The following is a 19,324-nucleotide window of genomic DNA, read 5'->3' as shown; positions in this document are numbered from 1 at the left end:
TTCCTTGGAGTAGACGTAAATCTTAGATAAATTTGGATGATCAGTCACGTCTTAAACAGGTTTCTGATAAAACCAAATAGTAGTGTTATCAAGTCCAAGTCATCGACCATACCAAGTTTGGAGGTGTAAAAATCGCCACGGGGTTTGTAAGAATAGATGAGTTCAAACAATGTTGCCTAGTCCTCAAAAAGTTACTTATGAATATATTGGAACCTCCGGCTGTTTTGGCATCATGACCAGTCTGAATTCCTTTCAAATAGATCTGCTTGCTCTCAGAGAAGGAATTACCATACCTGGCACAATCTTCAATAAAATGGAAATTTATGACTTGTGGCTGTAAAGACATCAATATAATAACACTATGAAGTTCAATCTGTTCACTGGATTAGAATTCACTGGAGGTTGTCTCTAGTTTTACCATTGTCCACAAACGCTCCTTCAGGACTGATGTTGTTCACGTCTGATCTCGCAACTTCCTGTGAGATGATGGTATTGTCCTCACCACCTGCTGAAACACAAGCCACCATGTCCATGCATTGAGGGGAGGGGATTCTTGTCATTCATAGATCGCTTCTCGCCTATCCTCTTAGTCGATGACCAACACATCCTTGGAGCCAAGAGAGTGACCCATGGTCTGCAGGTGAGGATAGACAGCCAAATCATATCCACTGGCACTCCTCGCCTTGCTGGCTCACACGTTAATGCCAGCATTGCTGGGTGTCCCCAATGTAAAACGTACATCATGAACAATATCAACATGGTGGCTTGCATTTCAACTTGTCGCACAAATTAGACCGGGCCGTGAGGACATGCCAGCAGTCTTCTCAGAGATGAAATAATCTTGTGTCATCATTGAAAGCAACCGATGAAATTAAACTGTAAAACGTTGAAACTGTAAAACGTTGTTCATAACCTTGCTTTTCGTGCCCAAAACTACAAGCAACGTTACTTATGAACACAACTGTTCACATACCTAACTCATACATTTAGTGATTTCCAGGTTTAGGTTGGAGAGGAGTCATGGCGCACGTTTTTGACATACTAAGCATCGGTGATGGTAGTGCATTGCATACAGTAATATCTTTGCATTCTTCTGTTATAAAGAAATAACCACAGGCATGTTTTCTTTTCAAAATCTTGGCCGTATCCGCCACATAAAGTTGCCATGGATACAGTTTGTTTATTGGGATAATTGCTGCATCAAAGATGGCAGCTGATGCATGTGCTCAAGGGCTTTAGACAGAGCTTGCCGCTTTGCGACCTTGCCATTCCCCCCAAGCAATCTGCCTACCTTGATAAATTTGATTTAAAGAGCATGAGTCATTGTGGTTAAGGCATTCTGGTGTTAAGTTTTAATCGTTGAAAAACACAACATTTATGAGAAATAACATTTATTTCTAAAGTGTACTTGAGAATTCATGATGTAGTGTTGCAATTATGTTGTGCATCGCAAGGAATGTTACCTTTGACCAGACATGTGTTCCTAACAACTTACGTCAGTTTAAGTTAACAAACATCACAACCAAACTTCAAAGAATTTCGCTTCTCTTGGATATTCTCACAAAGTGACCTTTAGCAAGAAGTAATAAAGACGAGTCTTTATTCATTCTTGCTTTCATCTATCACCTGAATGCCTTTTCCAAAATGTAAAAAAGCTTGGTACACTTTGGGACTAGTTTTGCAGGTATCCTTGACCCATTGACCTTCAGGTACTGGTGGCAAGTACATTTGACCTTGAGGTTGACCTTAAGGCTAAGGTTGACCTTGAGGTTGACCTTTAGGTTAGGGCTGACCTCTGAATCTTTTCTTGACCCTACATGCCACCATTTTGTTCTACAGTCATCCCATGTCTGCGTCCATGAACGGCGTAGACATGTCGCCACGAGTCGATAAAACGAAGAGTATGAAAAAGAAGCGCCCCCAATCGGCGATGATCATAACCGATTCCTCTAACGCATTTAATCGATCTTTCGACGAGGCATTGATGCCGCCATTAGCCGAGGAGAAGCCGAGATCAAGTGCTGAGCAGTCTCGAGCAGAACGGGAAGCAGAATACAAGGATTTACCATTGGAGGTTAGAATTGAGCGAGACTTTGCCTGTCAGAGTTCAGAATTTTCTTCAGAATGTTACCCATAACTAAAATTTAAGTTTTGTTTAACAAACTGCATCGCCCATGACTTAAACCTTGCTCGCTCTAAACGATTCTTGTACCCATGCACCATTGTTTAGGATGTCCTAGCTTGTCATGAGTGAGACTAAAATATCGGGTAAGTGATTTAACTAATCCCCTGATAACATATTTCGTAACTGAAGATTTTATTTTATAATTGGTTGTATTAAAAAATATTAATTTGCCTGTGAAGTATGCGGAATACCTGAATTGCAAATCATCGTGCATGCCAAAAAATAAAAGTTTTCTAACCCAAAATGGGTACTAACTAATTCATAGCAAGCTACTATTGTAATAAAACTAATCATCCTGAGGAAGTAAGGGGTTAATGTTAATGTAGCGCATGGCAAAGAAGCAAAATGCCTTATTTCCTCAGGATTTAACTATTAAACCAAGTGTTTAAATCGGTTGACATTCCTATCACGAACTTGACTGGTCTTTCTCTATAACACTCCCTCTCCTATCCCTCATCTCCCAACTTCTCCCATGGCCCAATTTCCCCCATTCAGAAAACAGCTCGCCATCAACACACACCTGGCATTTACATTTGAGCTCTGAGATGAAGTCAGCATGATAATCCTGATAACATGTCTCATATAGCCCCAAATTATCACCACATTTTATTTTCTTAAAGCTTCAAAGCATGAAAAAAAAGTATGAATAATATATTTTGATTTTTTTTAAATGACTCTAGTCTTATAGTGTATGATTTCGTAATGCTGAATAAGCTATAAATGTAAAGGGTCCTTGTAGCACGGAAGTAGGCCTAGTAGCATCCAGACCCTCAAGTTCTTATACGCCTTATAAATATAGAATGTAAGTAAGTATAAGAGGCAAAAACCTTATTCGTGGTCGAGAAGCCCAATAGGTGGCATATCACGTTGCTGACGTTGATCACAGGGCAGTTTTTATTTCATAATGATCCTCGTATTCATGATGGGAATTTCCTCAGTTTTCATTGGTCGAGGTTAATTTGCTCTAGTTGGTGTCAATCAGTGTCTCTGACCTTTAGCTTCCTCATTTGCGTATTCATTTGACCTCCAACCTCATTACATATTCAAATGCCTACCATGGGTATCCAAGGTTGATTTGCTATTGATGTGACCTCTGACCTCTCACAATTTGCATAAACCTCATTTGCTTATACCTCACATTCTGACACCTTCAGCAGATGAGCTTACATATTCTCGCATACTTTTCCACTCGCTTGCTTCATGCTACAGACACACATCTCCATTATTAAAAATATAAATTTATGTTTCTAGGTTCCTTTTATGATGTTGAAACGTGTTTTGGTCATGATGTTTTCCGCTTTCACTGGTTACAACTTTTGGTTGTAATTGTTTTGCTTCACAATCTGTGCTAACTTGTCCCCAATCATTTGACCTTCACATTTTAGAGCCATGACCTTGACCTTGATTTGAAATGTATGACAAACAAGGTCAAGGTCATTTTTCAAGGTTACGGCCTTGAATTATTGTATCAGGTGACATTTAGTTGTCGGGGGTTCTAACCAAAACTTATTTGCAGGTTGCCAAGGAATGCCGAACTCTGTCCAGAATATCTGTTGTTGTTTTTGTGAGAAATAATCCCGGATTGACTTGATAATTTACAGATTCAAGACTAAGTGTTCATTGTTTGTCTGAATGTATGTATAGCTTGTCCTGCCCAAGTGTTTAAACCACTCCTGGTTTCCGATCCATGTCCAGCAAATTTCTGTTAGCTATCCACTTTTCTTTTACAAAGTGATTCCCCCTATGCCACCCTTCGACGAAACAAAACGCGAAAACCCAACAAGAAGGTCGGGCGTGCATGGTCGTTTCATGCGACAAAAGACGAGAAAAGTTTCCTAAAACAGTATGGGCTTCTGTCCGACGAGGAATCATCAGCTAAGGAGGAAGAAAGGTCGGACAGGTCTAAAGATGGCGACGCTAAGAACGAAAAAGAAGAACCTGCCCTCGACTTGCGTTTACGCGATGCGGACAGCTCCGCGATGGAGGTCAGCCTGAAATTTGAAATTTAGAAATTGTGTGCTGGTTTTGTCTCTGTGTCTTGTACATATTAGATTAGTTACTATATTCAAATTCGATTACTAAATCAAATCCGTTGGTGGGGACAGATCTTGGCATCTAAACTTTGGCGCCCTCTATTTCTTCTTTGGAATTACTTCTAGATTTCCGTGTTTTGGCTTTTGTAAATGTTTTCGATAAATTCTCTGGACTTTCTCTTTTTCAATTCCATATTTACACTTCTAACTATAACCTTGACTAAAATTCTTCTCACTGCTTTTGAAAATGTCTTAACGCATGTTTTTTTCCCTGATTTTTTTAACCTTGCCAACGATTTGATTGCCCATTTTGCTCTGTGACATATTCAGTTCTCCTTTCTTTTTAATCTTTGATCTTTATTTGATTTTTGCCTGACTGTGAAGCGAACAATCAAAAGTTTACTCACACAGATGTATGTTGTGAAACATTGTGTTAAAAGTAGTTATCAGCAATCCATCCAAGATATTGCAGCAATCTATACAAGATTCTTAAAATGTCGCTGAAGGATATGATCCTGGCATCTCTAAATTTATAGAGGATTGAAATATGTCATGTAAAACCATGAGCAAATACAGAACTTTATGTAAATAGTTCTAAAATTCTGTAAACCCAGGAATATTTGCATGCCTTGTGTTTACAGATAATAGAGAAAAGATATCGACAGCAAAACCAAAATGTCAAAACGCTTAGATTAAAAGTACGCTGAAATTGGAATTTCACAAGCAAGTGAATAAAATGGTCGCGAATATTTCGGGTTTACAATAGTAAGCTTATACCTGTTGTTCAAGTTGCGACATGTTTGTGTAGTTCTATGCTCACCCCAAACATGCACAGGGAACTTTCTTTTTTCGGAAGACCCATATTAGCGTAAAATAGGGTGTGGAAATCGACTCTCTTGTAGACATTTGTAGAAATTCTAACAAGAAGACTTGATAAAACCTTTCCTCGCTTAACTTTTATTTTGTTGCTGAGGTCTATCACTGTTCTATCAATAACCTAATTTGGGTGGCCTGTTACTTAGATTGAATTTAAAACATGGTTGAAATTGACATCCAGGGTGACACCTCTGCAATTGACAGTACTGCTGTGCTTCATCACCCGGACCCAAGTGCGAGAGTTGGTCAATAGAGGCCACCACTTTTGTTGAATTTAAAAAATGGTTGAAATTGACATCCAGGGTGACACCTCTGCAATTGACAGTATTGCTGTGCTTCATCACCCGGACCCAAGTATGAGAGTTGGTCAATAGAGGCCACCACTTTTGTTGATTCTGACTTCCTAACATTGTTGACAAATAACAGTCTACGAACAACTACATGTAATTGATATCAGTAGTTTGGTTTATAGATGGTTTGTGACTTTCTCGTCACAACACCATCTGTCCAAACTTTAACCGTGACATTCAACAGTATCGATGTTGCCCCTATCAGTATTACATGTTCTAGCAAATTACCCATTGTGCGGGCATGTTGTGATTGGCAAAACCTTAAACACTCTTGTTGTCACTTTTAGCACCCACTGCACTAATCACCAACTAACCATCACAATAAATGGTACCATCACAGACTAGTCCTATTGGCACCCAAGGACATTTCACTGGTAACTTATTTGGGTCACATAAGGCACAATTCAATACAATGTCAAAGTTCTAGTCATCTATTTCTAGTCTCGGTGTATTGCAGTACAAAGTTGGTAAGATTCATCTGAATGCCAAAAGTATTCAAGCAAGATGTCACTCGCCTTCTATATTTTTGATAACGCAGTATACACGAGGGCTAAGTGGAGTTGAACAGAACTTTAGTAGTAGTACAGTGCTGGTCAGAAGTAACATTAATAGTAACGTGTCTTAGCAACATTTGTTCATTATGCTGATGTCAAGTGGAAGTTTCGACAGGTGTGCATTTTGTGCCCGTATGATGTATTCGAATCCATTTTAGGTATCGCCGTGGCACAAATTCTTTTACGCTGTATGTAAAATTGGTACGGATACTTCATACTTGAGCGATTTTTCAATTTGCCGAACCTGGTAAGTTGAAAGAACGTGCAACCTGTATGATCCTCAAATGTTTAACCTGATGGGTATTACTTCTGACAAGCGCTGTATTATTTTATAGATTTTTTTCCATCTTTATGTAGTACGGTAGTACATGTTTTGGAACAGCAGACAATTTTTTAGTATGAGTGTCCTTGTTCTTTATCAATGAGTTTTTGACTTGAAAGAACTTCTTACCAGAGTTTTGATTATTTTTTTCTCATGTTTGGATTGCCCCGTTGAAAATACGGGATCTTATGCAGTTTTGTATATGTGTACATTGCACAATCTTAATCCTTGTCTGAGTCTTAATTATAAGAATCAAGAGAATTATCGTTTTCAATATGGAATGAACTCGTGGGAAAGTTATAATCACATACGTGCATCTTATGTGATTATAACTTTCCCACGTATTTTAAAAAATGAATAATTAGATGAAAGATTGTCAAAATCTAATTTTGACTTTGGTGTACGATCTGATTTTGACTTGATAGAGAAAATGACTTACTCTTTGCTATGATTTTAGAAGTAATGGCTAAAATTGCATGAATATTCAAAATAATTAGTCATTCAGAACGTAAAGGTGAATTCCGTATAAATGACTTTAACCTGTTTCATTCCAAGGCTGACTTGAATGGTACTTCAGCTGTAAAGCGACGCGTCAAATACAAGTTGTCCTCGATGAAATCCAGATCATTCACCAACGACGTATGTTTGAATTCTCCTAATGCCCGCCGCAGACTATTGACTCTAATTTGACGGAAAAATTGACCGAAAAGTTTGATTTTGAATAAAGGGAAATCTTTGGAAACTTGTAGTTTTCAGACGATTTCTCGTATGTCATAATCTGGTATATTTTTTCTCAAATAAGAATTTGATTTTGTGTGGTGGGCATGCGTGTTGACCCAGATAGATTGATCCTTTGGTGCCTGTGGTGCTAGAAATAGTTGTGGTTAGTTTTTTCTGGTGCACCCTGTTTGTCCTCATGTTTTGTGTAAGTTTTGTTTTATAGTACATAGCGGTTTCCTTTCTAAACCATGTGGATTTAGATAAAAAGGAAATGCTAAAGAATGCCACAGATAAGTGATTTTTATTGCTCTGATGTGCAATATTTATTGCTGTGATGAGGGACAAAAAATTGCCAGTCTGCAGGCAAAATTGGTCATCACTGTGTTTGATGTTTATGGCATATGAAAGCAATGAGTGATTCCTACCATTTTTACTTGCAATGATCTCTGCAGACAAGCAATTGTCACATGCAATAAAAATTACTGGTCTGTGGTGCACTAAAGTGTGGTGAACTCTGTCTTTGCAATTTCTGCAAGCATTAAAGGAATTTTATCAAAATATTGTACCATTATAAAATTCCCAAGTTTTCCTTTGAAATGTGACTTTTCCATCCTGTTTTGACTTGTGATATCTTAGTGTTTTAGAGAAAAATTGTGTGTTTTGATGTGAAATTGTAATTGTATTTCTAGGAATACTTTTTGGTTACATTTCAAACATGGTATCTGACACCATCCCTTTAACCCTTGCATGTTGATTGCATGACATACCTTAAAACCTAATATGATAAACCAATAGTACATTTTTTCAATGTCAACAAAATATCTTAACTTTTCACTTGATGTAGTATATAACCCTATTGTCACTAATTCTCTATTTTCACCTAGGTAAATAATAGAATCAATTAATCAATTGATAATCTTATTAGCTAATTATTTAGTCAATTATTAACTTATTACAATCATCAGTTTGTGGATTTCTAAAAAGTATTTTCAACTAATTCATTAGCATTGGCGTACTGTACCTAATTATCAACTAATCAAAACTAATAATTTATTTATTAGTAGGTTGTTGAAAAGATCAGTTAATTAGTTGTTTCAACTAATCTCTTTTGCAGTTCATATAGTAACTAATTATTAACTAATTACATCTAATCATTTGATAATTAGTAAGGTATTCAAAATATCAGTTAATTAATTGATTCATTAATTAGTATTTTCACTGATTGTGTCGCTTATTTCTTTGCAGGATAGGAAGACTCCCCTTGGAATAGTGAGTGTAGCACATGCACCTTGGCACAGAAATTAACAATGTCATGATGCCCAACTAATTAACTAAATATCAATTATAAGAGTGTGATAATTAGGAAAAGTTGAAAATATTATGTCAGTATCACCTAAATTGCAGTGTTACTTTATCATGTTTATGACAATGTGTCCTTGTTTGGCCAAGGTCACTCAAGTACTAGTGTTTGCCAATTGACCAGTGTTACAAAAAATCAGTGTTATTAACTACAAGTGTCACCAATTCCCAGTGTTACTGAAAGGTTTCCATTTCACAAGCCAAGAATCCGGAGCTCTTATGGACACTATTTTGTCCTGCAAGGTGCACAAAAATTATCACCAAAACTATCTTTTCGTACAAGGAGACTAAATGTTTTCAAATAAAGGCGAAATTGAATTGTGATATAACAGTGCTTTATAATAGAGATTTGAATCATTTCTGCTAATGAAAAGCATGATGGCATCGAATTTGAAAAGTGATTATTGTAGTTATACGTGTTGTCCCAAAAAAACGTGTCTTGGTCCTCAGGTGTTTGTGCTACACTTACAGAGGAAGCATACAAGTTTTATGTACATAGGCTGCGGTGAAATGTCTTTGGAAAATGATTTGAATGTGTTTGAAATATGTAGTTATTTAGAAGATTGAAAAGATTGGCATGGTTTTCAATTTGCTAGGCGATTGAGACTGCCTGGTTTCTGCATTTGTGTAGTGGTTTGATGTCAGATGTCCTAATATCATCACCAAAGAGTCCTATTATTGCTGTTTACATCATGATGTTGTTTCCAATGAAATTTCAGCGGTAATATGCATGACGTCACGATGAAACAGCAATATTTCATGTAGGGCCTCGGACAGTCAAATACAAATATTTTCCCCGAATAGGGGTCATTTGCGCATGCCCCCTTGCTTACGTCTATGCCCCCCCCCCCCCCCATAATTCAATTGTTCAAGGAATCTAAAATTGTAATTTCTCTTCCACGTACAGCCTGGTTTGAACTTGAATGCTTGCTCGTCAAAAATAACAGTCCAATATGATGCACTAACAAATGTTGTTTTATTTCAGTCCCAGGTTCCTGTGGTGCACCGTGATATTTATGGCAATTTTCAGTGTTTCAAATTGACTTATTCATTAAACAGTCCGAGTCAATAACCTGTAATAAAAACATTGAAAATTGTCCTATTTATAGTAATTTCTCTGTATGATATACATGCAATTCAAATGAACATATTTAGTCTATTGTCATTAAAGCTGACAGGTCAATTATTCATTCCCAAGTAAGACCGAAGCCAGCTCACGGGAATGTTCGTAATGTGCATTTTGATATTCTACTGAATATACCCATTACCCCTAGTGCACAAATTGGAAGCGTGGCATTCTCTGCAGGCACCGCAAGGTGCACATCGAGTGAGAGTGTCCAGGGCAGTGTCTGCAGAGTGCCTCACTTTTGAGTTGTGCAAGGGGGGAAGGTAATGGAGATATTAGGTACTTACTCGGGAATGTATATTTGACCCGTGTGTAAGATGAGTAATATAACTTAATGATGGCCATCACTAATGTATAGTTACCGAGCTCCTGTATAGGGGGTATGCACTACAAAAGTACACGCCAACAGGTGGTAGAAGGTGTGTGCAAATTTTAGGATGCATCCTTTTAGCCCCTCTTTTTAAGAATTCTGAATAATGCAATTATGGTCATGGCCATCAATAAGTTGAGCTACTCCTTAAAAATCCGTTTAGGAATTATGCAAATTGAGGATATGGGTACTTGATGATTATCAATTATCATTACTATATACATGTAGCCAGCCTTCTCCAGATATTGTGTGAATATGATAAAGGTGGACATTGCCAATAGACCAGTGAGAAGCATTGAACTTAGTTGTCCTAATGCATATTCCATTTTCCTTGTATCATGGTTTTTACCCAATTTCTCGAAAAAGAAAAAATTGCCATCTTCTTGTGCTCCCATCCTCAATTTGGTGATGAAAAGGTGTTGAAATATCCATCATCTGTGATAGCAAGATTAAATAAAGACATGTCTTTATCAATTCTTGGTGATAGTAAGGTTTTATCAATCATACTCTATGCTTTTGAGCAGGTTTATATCGTGTCGATTTCATTGCACTCTTAGCAAATTGTCCTTTTTTGCATGATGTTTGTTTCTTATAGCTGTCCATGTATTATGTTCACAATCCATAAATTGTCCACCAATATTCCTTCCAAAAAATATTTTGCTGAGGTATATCTATTCACATCCACCATACATAGGTCAACCCACGTGGGATCTACCCTATGCATCTACAGCAGTGTTTTTTGTCTATTTTTGCCAGCCTTTTATTCACTTTTCAAACTTTTATTTTAAAATTTCACAATTTTCTTTTAACCATCTTTTAAAATGTGAAGTCTATATTCCTCATGTTGCTTGGAATAACTAAACTGCATCCCCTGATATTTATTTCATATCACACTCTGAGCTGGAGCTAGACTTTCTTGACAGGAGTCTATTAAATCAAATTTCGACAAAATCTCAGGAGTCCTGGGCCAACTTTCATGCTTTAAAAGACACCTTTCCGAGGTTATTAGCCATTCCCTTAAGATCCCTCATCAAGGGGACTCACTCTTCACTCAACATTTCTCTTAGACTATCCTACATATATCTCCTGAAAACCCTAAAATATTTGAATTCATGACGGCAATTCTTCTGCACACATGAATTTGTTATTACGATAAGTTAATTCATTTGATAATCTTAGTCTTATAGGTATTTAATTCAAAACTATTGCAATTCGAAGACGAAAAGGATTAAGTATTTTCCTTATTTCGCAAAATCAATCAGCCTTTTGACCAACTTAACTGATTTACGATATTGAATGTTTTCTCTGATCCAAACAATATAGAGAATTCCTAGTTTAGCATGCCCAAGTTCACCCTCCCTAGTAGAAGTAACTCTCCATCTCTACCTCAACTTTGGAGAGTTGTATTGTCTGTAGTATCATCCTATAAAGTATAAGTTGTTGTCGTGAAGTCCAATTCCACTAGAGCTTTTCCTGCTGCAGTTGCTGCTGCAGCATACCACGTCTGGTCCGAGCGGGTATTTGGTAATTCAAATTACCTGCTACTACCACTTGGCTTGAATCTGAAGTATCATTAAGTGTGGCTAATTTTTAATTTCCAAATTACCCCTGTAGCTGAACAATGTTTGGGACAGCAGCGTCGTCACTGCACTGAGTTGGAAAGGTTTTAGTGGATTCTGACCTTGGTGCTGTTTTTGCAGAAGATTATCCTGTATCCTATTGGTAGAAAAGATGACTGTCTTCGCCTGCACTAAGATATATTTTAGAGAGTTATGGTCCGTCTAATTGTTCAGTAATCCTGTGAAAAATGTTACAGTACCTTTTAAAAGAGTTTTGTCTCAACTTTTGTCGTATCTAAACCTAAATTATTATATTCATTATAAATGTTTGTGAAAAAAAAAATATTCGAAGATTTGAGTAAATTGCAAGTATCGTCAAATATCCTAACTTTGCCAAAAGTGGGCCAACTTTTACCACCTTTTAAAATGTCTGCTAAAAGAAAGAAAAGGGCAATTATCAAAAGCATTTACTTTGTGATGAAAGGGATTTTGCAACAATAGAAGTTTTTCTATAATCTATATAATCCCCCCCTCCTATGTCATAGTCTTTTGGCAGATATTTTTAGGGGTGGCAAAGGTAGTAGGCCAGGTGGCAACGTTAGCAAGTTTTGCGTTATTGAGCTCAAGTAGGTTCAACTTCATAATGTCGGTCTTTCTCCCCTCCAGATCAAGGAGAACATCACGAGCACTTGCTACGAGGTCGTCCGCCATCACACCATCCCGTCAGACAATGTCGCGCACAAAGTCTCCATAGCCATCATAGATTTGAACCCAGTATTCGAATACGAGAGCGTGCCCAAGCGCTCTCCTTATGCATACCTTAGGGCCAAGGTGAAGAACACTTCACCGTACGCTCTACTGGCAGGACAAACTAGTATCTTCCTCGACAACAACTTCTGTGCTAAGGTGAGCGATCATTTGAACCCTTCGTTAACTGTTCATTAAGGGATGTTCCTAAACGTAAGTTATACGGTTGACTTCAGCTTTCTACGGCACCATACGCTGCAGGGATGTAGACGTGACCTCATGCATTTCATATTTCGTCCTAGTACATTGCGCCATGACGATCACCAGCATCATCATCATCATCATCATCATCATCATCATCAACACAAATATGCACCCAGTAGAGATTTTTCAACGAAAAATGAAAAATACTGAAGGGCTTTTGATCTTTTGAATAACTTCAAAGGGTTTTTCATGCCCCGAAAAACCCTTAGGGGTGCATATTTGTATTGGCTGAAAATGTAAACGTTTTTTTCAAAACCCCTTATTATTAATAGTGTGTTGCTTGTGCTTGTACATGTTGTCAGTGAGTACAATTTTGAATTCTCCACCTTTTATCTTTTCCAGGCTGAAATCAAAGCTGTGGCACCCCAAGAAGACTTCACCTGTTCCCTCGGTGCTGACCATGGCATCAAGATCGCCTACCGCCCCCTGCACAAGTATCGCGAACACAGCGGAGCGCTGTCTAAAAACCTCACCATGACTCACAAACAGGTCATCGAAGTTAAAAACACTCACGCCGAACCAATTAAAATATTAATCATGGATCAACTCCCATTAGCCGCAGAAGAGAAGATCAAGGTATGTGTACATTTTCCGAAAATGGAAATGACGTTGTGGTTTGAGGAATTGATACCGAATTGGAGGTGCACTGGTTGTCTTATGAAAACACTGCCAGGGAGGAGCTATTATGTTGGCCAAAACTGTGGCACCTGGCCGAGGTTTGGGCAAAAATGGCCAATCCACCCGAGCAGTGATTGGTGAGACACCGACACCGTTAGTGAAGTAGCGATTTATATTTCAAAACACCTGAAACTGAAACATTTAAATGTGAGATATTTTACTGCTTCTGTATTTTGTACCAACCCAATAATTTAAAATATCAAGAAATACAAGCGAATACCTTAAAATAACAGATAATAACACCAAGTCCCTTTTGGCATCTTGAAGTTCCACGGTTAAAGAAACGCATAATTCTGATGTAATCATCGTCAATGTTAAAGGGACAATATAGGCAGAAGCTAGGCAGGCAAGATAAAGTTACACAAAGTCGCCAATAGGGGTTTCTCACATCTCACAGTACATCGAAATGATTCACGCTTGTACGAGGAATATACTTAGTCCTGAATCTGACATGACCCAGGTCCCTTACTGTGTATACTAGTCACTTATGGCCAAATTAGCTCCTCTGCTCCTGCCTATAGTCCCCTTTAATCCTTAATGGGCTAAGATGATTTCTGGAGACTAATAACGCACCTTGCTTTTCCAGGTAAACTTGCTTGAGCCCGTCATTAAACATCCTGAGAAGTATGACCGCAGCAAACCAATACGTCTCAATAAATTCAACAATATCGAATGGGAATTGGAGATCCCGCCCGGCGAGGGAAAAGAGCTGACGTTGAAGTATTCCGTGGAACATCCCGTAGCGGAAGAAGTTGACGCGTCTATTTTGCATGTCACGCACAGCCATGAAGTATAGAGACGATCTTAGACACACCTGTGTTGTAGTTTGATTGAAGATTTAGTGTCCCATCTATTGGGCGCTTGGAGTATCAGGTGCATTCAGCCCTGTTGGGAGATTGAGGTGGAAGTCATTTTGAAGGAAGCGCTTTATCAAAATTTGATTGCTGGAAGCAGCTGATGATACGTCATGATCATACTTTTTGGAGATGAATTTAACTTCTCAGGGCTAGAATTATAATATTAGTCCTTAGAGTATGTACCACATGGGGCAGTGCTTATGAGTTTAAGAGAAAAATCAGGAAAGATTTATTAACTGTCCTAAAAGATTCCTCAGCGATCGGCCTACATTCCATTTTCCAAAACCCTTCACTTTGGCTGACATTTCTTTTTTCCAAGAGCTCGGACGCCTGTTTCCGATCTGGTAGTACTCAAGCAGGCCCGATGCAGACGCATGGGCATAAATGTTGTGTGCACATATACAAGTAAACGCTATCACTGTAGTGTAATACCGTCGCTGGGAAACTGAAACGTTAAGAATCCTGGGGGCGCCCAAATAAGGCGCACCCCTTTATAAGGAGATATGTAATTTGTGTGGAGCTACTCTGTTTACATGTGAAGCGAAGTACGCAATGGAAATTTTTTAAATGATCATACCACCCATGTCACATGGTTGACTCAAATAACAAGTGCATTGTATGCCTGGGAATTCCAGTCAACTTGGTGACATGGACAATAGATATGTTGCTATGGCGATGGTGCAGGGCCTTAGAATTGTTACTTTCTGGGCACTTTTGTTTTTAAATCAGGAAAAAGGTTTCCCGAATTCAGGTCAATGTGGAATTTCGGATTCTTTAATTAATGAATTGAAATTTTATGATCTCTGTCATGGCCAGCTTTGGGTGAAAATTTATATTTCAAAACAAACGTGTAAAAGAGGCCGTTTTGATTTATATGTGTGAAAATTATATCAGGAGTCTTCTCAAGACCCACTTGGCCAGAAACTGTTGATCAAGACCAAGATGGTGGGCCATAAACAGAATTAATTTGGCAGTGGAGAATTGTTCAATACAAAACACCCGTGAGCTGGAAATATTTGAGATGTTAAGATTAGCTCAGACTCCTGAGGACGAGACAGAGGTGATTATGGAGTCAGTCTTGGTAATCATTATGTACAAAATGTATTTTGGAGACCAAATTATTCAAATGCATAACATAAGAGCATGTGTGCTAAAAACTGCTGTTTACATCAGGGATTTGATATCGATGTATATTATGTCTTTTATGCTTACAAGAATCGGGACAAAGGCTGATATTAAAAGCACACCAGGAAATTAAAAGAGGCCATCGCCACTAGCCATTGAATTGTATTATTAAATCACTGTTGTGCAGAGTGTCAGGTCATCATCCCGATGCCTATAACCTTGGCCATAATTGTCACCTATTCTAAACTGAAGTGGTCACTGTTGTCGCCAGCAGTTGTTGTTAAAAAGTGTCTGCGCTATTTGTAAACGTGATTGACGGCAATTCATATTTTTGGTAGAGAGTTACTTTGCCGTGATTGGTTGCTGCTAGAGTGCATTGGCGAGTGCAATATGACTAGAGTGGAGTGTAGCTGAGTGCAATGTCACTAGCTCTAGTGCAATATGACTAGAGTGGAGTGTAGCTGAGTGCAATGTCACTAGCTCTAGTGCAATGTCACTAGCTCTAGTGCAATATGACTAGAGTGTAGTGTAGCTGAGTGCAATGTCACTAGCTCTAGTGCAATGAATTGTTGTGCACAAATTCAGTCAAGAAGATGCAGAGAAATTAACTCCACCTATTGAACTGGTCAGTGTGGCACAGAAAAATGCCGTTTACACATTTCGTAAAGTGTTTTTCAGATAGATCTCGCCAAAGGTACTTGGCTGACCTCTTGTCACCGGACTAATAATAATAGTGTGGTGATCACAAATTGTAATGTTACATAGCCCTGGTTGACGCCATGAAAGAGCTATACTCATTGTCTTTAGCACTGGTTAGACCTCTGGCCGGAACGTTATCATGAAAACACTTTAAACCCAAGTTTACCCATGGAGGAAATTCAGTTCACCACTTGGTAAAATCAATGATGACGTGGATCACATCTATGGATGTTATCAGGAGAACAATTTGGTGTGCGGAAAACTTGTATTAACCCTGGCAGTTGGAATGATGATATGCATATCTGTACGCCTATAGCCTTGTGTCGTGTCCCGCTACAATTTCAGTCTCTCGATGTCACAACAGCTTGTCCTTAGCATAAACTCCTGTTTACTTGTAGCAATCTCACTGTCTGTTAGTATTGTCATATATGTGCGTATCAGAAAAGATTTTTTGGACTGATTTTTTAATGACTAAAGTACTCCTCTTAATAGGACTTTGAATTAGTGTCACAGTTTGGTTTGACCATATGCTCCTGACGTTGGGCTTTAGATACAGTGTCCTTGCGGTTTGTACCAAGCCAGAATAAATAGTCCGACTGGTCAACCTTGACCTATATTCATATTGATTCTCTGGTATTTTTCAATCATGAAAATAAAGCAGATTTTGTTCCTGCGTGTGTTTTTTAACGGGGTATTGCAATTTAAAGGAAGATGGTATTTACGACATGTTTTAATTTCAATCAATACAGGCATCCAAATTTTACTTGTCCAGCTATCTGAGTGTCCTGGCAAAGTGTTGTGAGTTAAGGACTTCTGCCCAAGAGGTTGTGGGATCAATTCCCTCCCTTAGTCACTTTGTTCTTTCCACGTACTACTTCTTGAACCCAGAAAAAGTCTGGGGTGCCAAAGCACGAAAAACTTGGACTCGTCAACTCTTAGTTTATTTTCGTTGTTGCGATAGAAAGCTTTCAATATGAGATGAGAGTTTTGTATTCTCTCTAGTTCTTGGTAGGTCAACGTAAATGTTCTATGTATCTCACATATGTTTCCAACCTCCTGGTAAAGCCAGCTTATTTATTTCATGATGTGGACCGGTCATCTTGGTCCGGTGCATCATTAGCCATTAACTACTGTCGCCCCAAATATGGTCTGATGACGTCATGATGCAATTCAAGTCGACTTGTGATGCACTAGTGCATGGTGTTGCATCAGTGCCACATAATACGCCCCAGAAAGCTGAACAGAATGTTATAATGCCGTGAAACGTCTTGTACAGAAGTTGTTGATATTCAAAGAAGGCTTACTTATATTTTCATTCCTGATCGAGTCAACCTATTGAATTAAATGTAGTAGGCGTTCCAATGAAAGTTAGGGTTTTCCGTGGAAAACTGGCAGATTTATGAGAATGAAAGAATATGGGAGTTTTTTGTGTGAAAGAAAAATGTATACTAATTTATGTTATTGGTAGGGATATAATATATTGCCAATTTGTAGTTTTGGCGTTTTTGGTTGCACTCCATAATTATGGTTTTTGGAACTGTAAAAAAATTGAGATTTTTTCCAGACATGGCAGCCTCACTGTGCAGGAGGTACTGAAATCTCCTGCCTCTCTCAAGCATTGCCCAAAGTGAACAGAATGGTATAAGAGAACTTGATTATCCCGAGGTTTTAATCAGTTACATCACATTATGTGATCCTCACGACCTATGAATTTGAATGAGAAAATAACTAGTCGAGGCTCAAAACATGCTGCAATCAAGCACTGTGTTGTAATAATTTGAGATCCGTCTTTTCACAATTATTTTATGTTGCTAGTCTTCAGTCAGGTAGGAATCCCCAAAAGGCGAGTTGTTGCTAATTTAAGCATAGCCTCTCGAAACTCCTTGGTCGGACAATGCCAAGAGATGTCACTGCGTAACCACTGTGTACGAATGATCGACAGGGCTAGGGCAGGGGGAGGGCAAATGCGTCATTATGTCACCAAAAAAGTGATTTCGACCATGATTTTGGCCACATTCCTGGCTCCGCCCCTGTGCGAAGGGCGAAACTACCTGATTTGCCTACAACTCACAATTTGGGGATCTTTGCCTGACTGGTCTTTTGTATCAGCTGGTATGGCGTAATAGTTGTATTTCCAATTTAACGAGAGAATTTAAAGTAAATCCTTGCATCTCAATTAACCATTTTCATATATGCGTCCAGCCATATAGTTTCTATGCGATTTTTGGTCACGGTTTTTGTACAGCGTTAGTTATTTTGTCCAAAAGAGCGATTTTCACGTTGAGTTCATGTCATCCTGACCATTTTAATTGTACAAATTTTCATACATTTTATAAAGGATGTGTATATGTTTATGCACATTGGAAAGGAATATTTTGTGCAGAAGAATCGAAAATGAGTGTCTAATTAATTGTGTCTAATATATGTTTGTGTAGTATAGTCGCAACAAAATGCTTTTGATGTGGAATTTAGAGGATAGCTGAATTTCGTAGACGTCCTGAAATCAGAATTTTGCTTAGCAGTAAATGTCCAAAGCTGGTATAAGTATAGTAAACCTGAAAACGTAACACCGCGAACTCAACCTCAGTGGTAAACTCGGACCATGTTTGGTGGAACCAGGCCTAATGATAAGCTATGTGTTTACTTTCAACAGCTAATAAGTGTTCTGCTAAAATGTGATGGCAGCATTTAGCTCTTAGCTTCATATTATGTAACCAACATTGTATTTTCTCAGAATCCATGTCGCTCTATGTCCAATCCTTGTAATAAACTCCACTTAAAGAGAAAGCTGAATGATTTGTTATTTTGTTACCAAACTCTAGGCTCTGGCAATGGACAATTCTTGACTGACCTTGATGCTTCATGCAGACCTTCCCATGGAGACAACTCATGACCCTATCTGAGGTTGCTTATGTACCTGAGGTACCTCATGTACCATGCAGGGACAGCATCAGGAACCTTCTGCCTCCTAAGAACTAGGATATTCTTCCTCCATTTGCTTCTGTGCTACAAAGATGTGAAAAAGGAACGTGCTTTTAAAGTACAATTGATAGGCAACGATTCCACACAGAGGGGGTTAATTTTGAGAGAGAAAACGTATATTCATTTCATAAGGAAGAAATTTTGCAAAACTAAATATTCCCACGGTCAGGGCCAAACAGGATGAGAGGGTTAATGGAAACCTTGTTCCTAGAAAACCGTTAAAGATTTCTTGATGCATTACACCTGCAATTTTAATTTTTTGACCTGGGTACAAGGTTGTTTATCCCGTTTGGGCCGGATGCCGGATCGTGCCGCATGGCACGATGGCCAAGATTGAGCCACTCTCATTGCATTGAATACACACTGAAGTGTAGTGTATCAATCTTAGTATAGATGGCTCTGCTGCAGCTCTGGACTTTTGGAGGGCTGTGAAGCTCATATTGCTCTGTTTGTCACCAGGTTTTTTTCTGTGTTGTCTGTGAAAAATGGGGGAACTTTTTTTCAAAAATAAATTCAGG

The 19,324-nt window shown here is 38.5% G+C and overlaps 1 protein-coding gene across 13 annotated transcripts in view; it reads left to right on the top strand.

Annotated features, from left to right (window-relative positions):
- LOC135488724 (protein F37C4.5-like) overlaps positions 1–18,611 on the top strand; it is a 111,029-nt gene extending 92,418 nt beyond the window's left edge. For 7 of the 13 annotated variants that reach the window (XM_064773467.1, XM_064773471.1, XM_064773470.1 and 4 more), the window contains 6 exons: positions 3,918–4,170; positions 6,876–6,959; positions 8,286–8,309; positions 12,121–12,360; positions 12,808–13,041; positions 13,730–18,611. In XM_064773467.1, coding sequence (XP_064629537.1) covers positions 3,918–4,170; positions 6,876–6,959; positions 8,286–8,309; positions 12,121–12,360; positions 12,808–13,041; positions 13,730–13,939 — 1,045 coding nt within the window. In that variant the 3' untranslated portion in view covers positions 13,940–18,611. Of the gene's footprint in view, positions 1–1,839; positions 2,075–3,917; positions 4,171–6,875; positions 6,960–8,285; positions 8,310–12,120; positions 12,361–12,807; positions 13,042–13,729 lie in introns of all 13 variants that reach the window. The other 6 variants (XM_064773473.1, XM_064773478.1, XM_064773477.1 and 3 more) reach the window with 5 other exon arrangements.
- The last annotated feature ends 713 nt before the right edge of the window (positions 18,612–19,324 follow it).

Source organism: Lineus longissimus, chromosome 5, assembly GCF_910592395.1.
Source record: "Lineus longissimus chromosome 5, tnLinLong1.2, whole genome shotgun sequence".
In the NCBI taxonomy this organism is placed as follows: domain Eukaryota; kingdom Metazoa; phylum Nemertea; class Pilidiophora; order Heteronemertea; family Lineidae; genus Lineus; species Lineus longissimus.
This window is presented reverse-complemented; position numbering and strand designations above follow the sequence as displayed.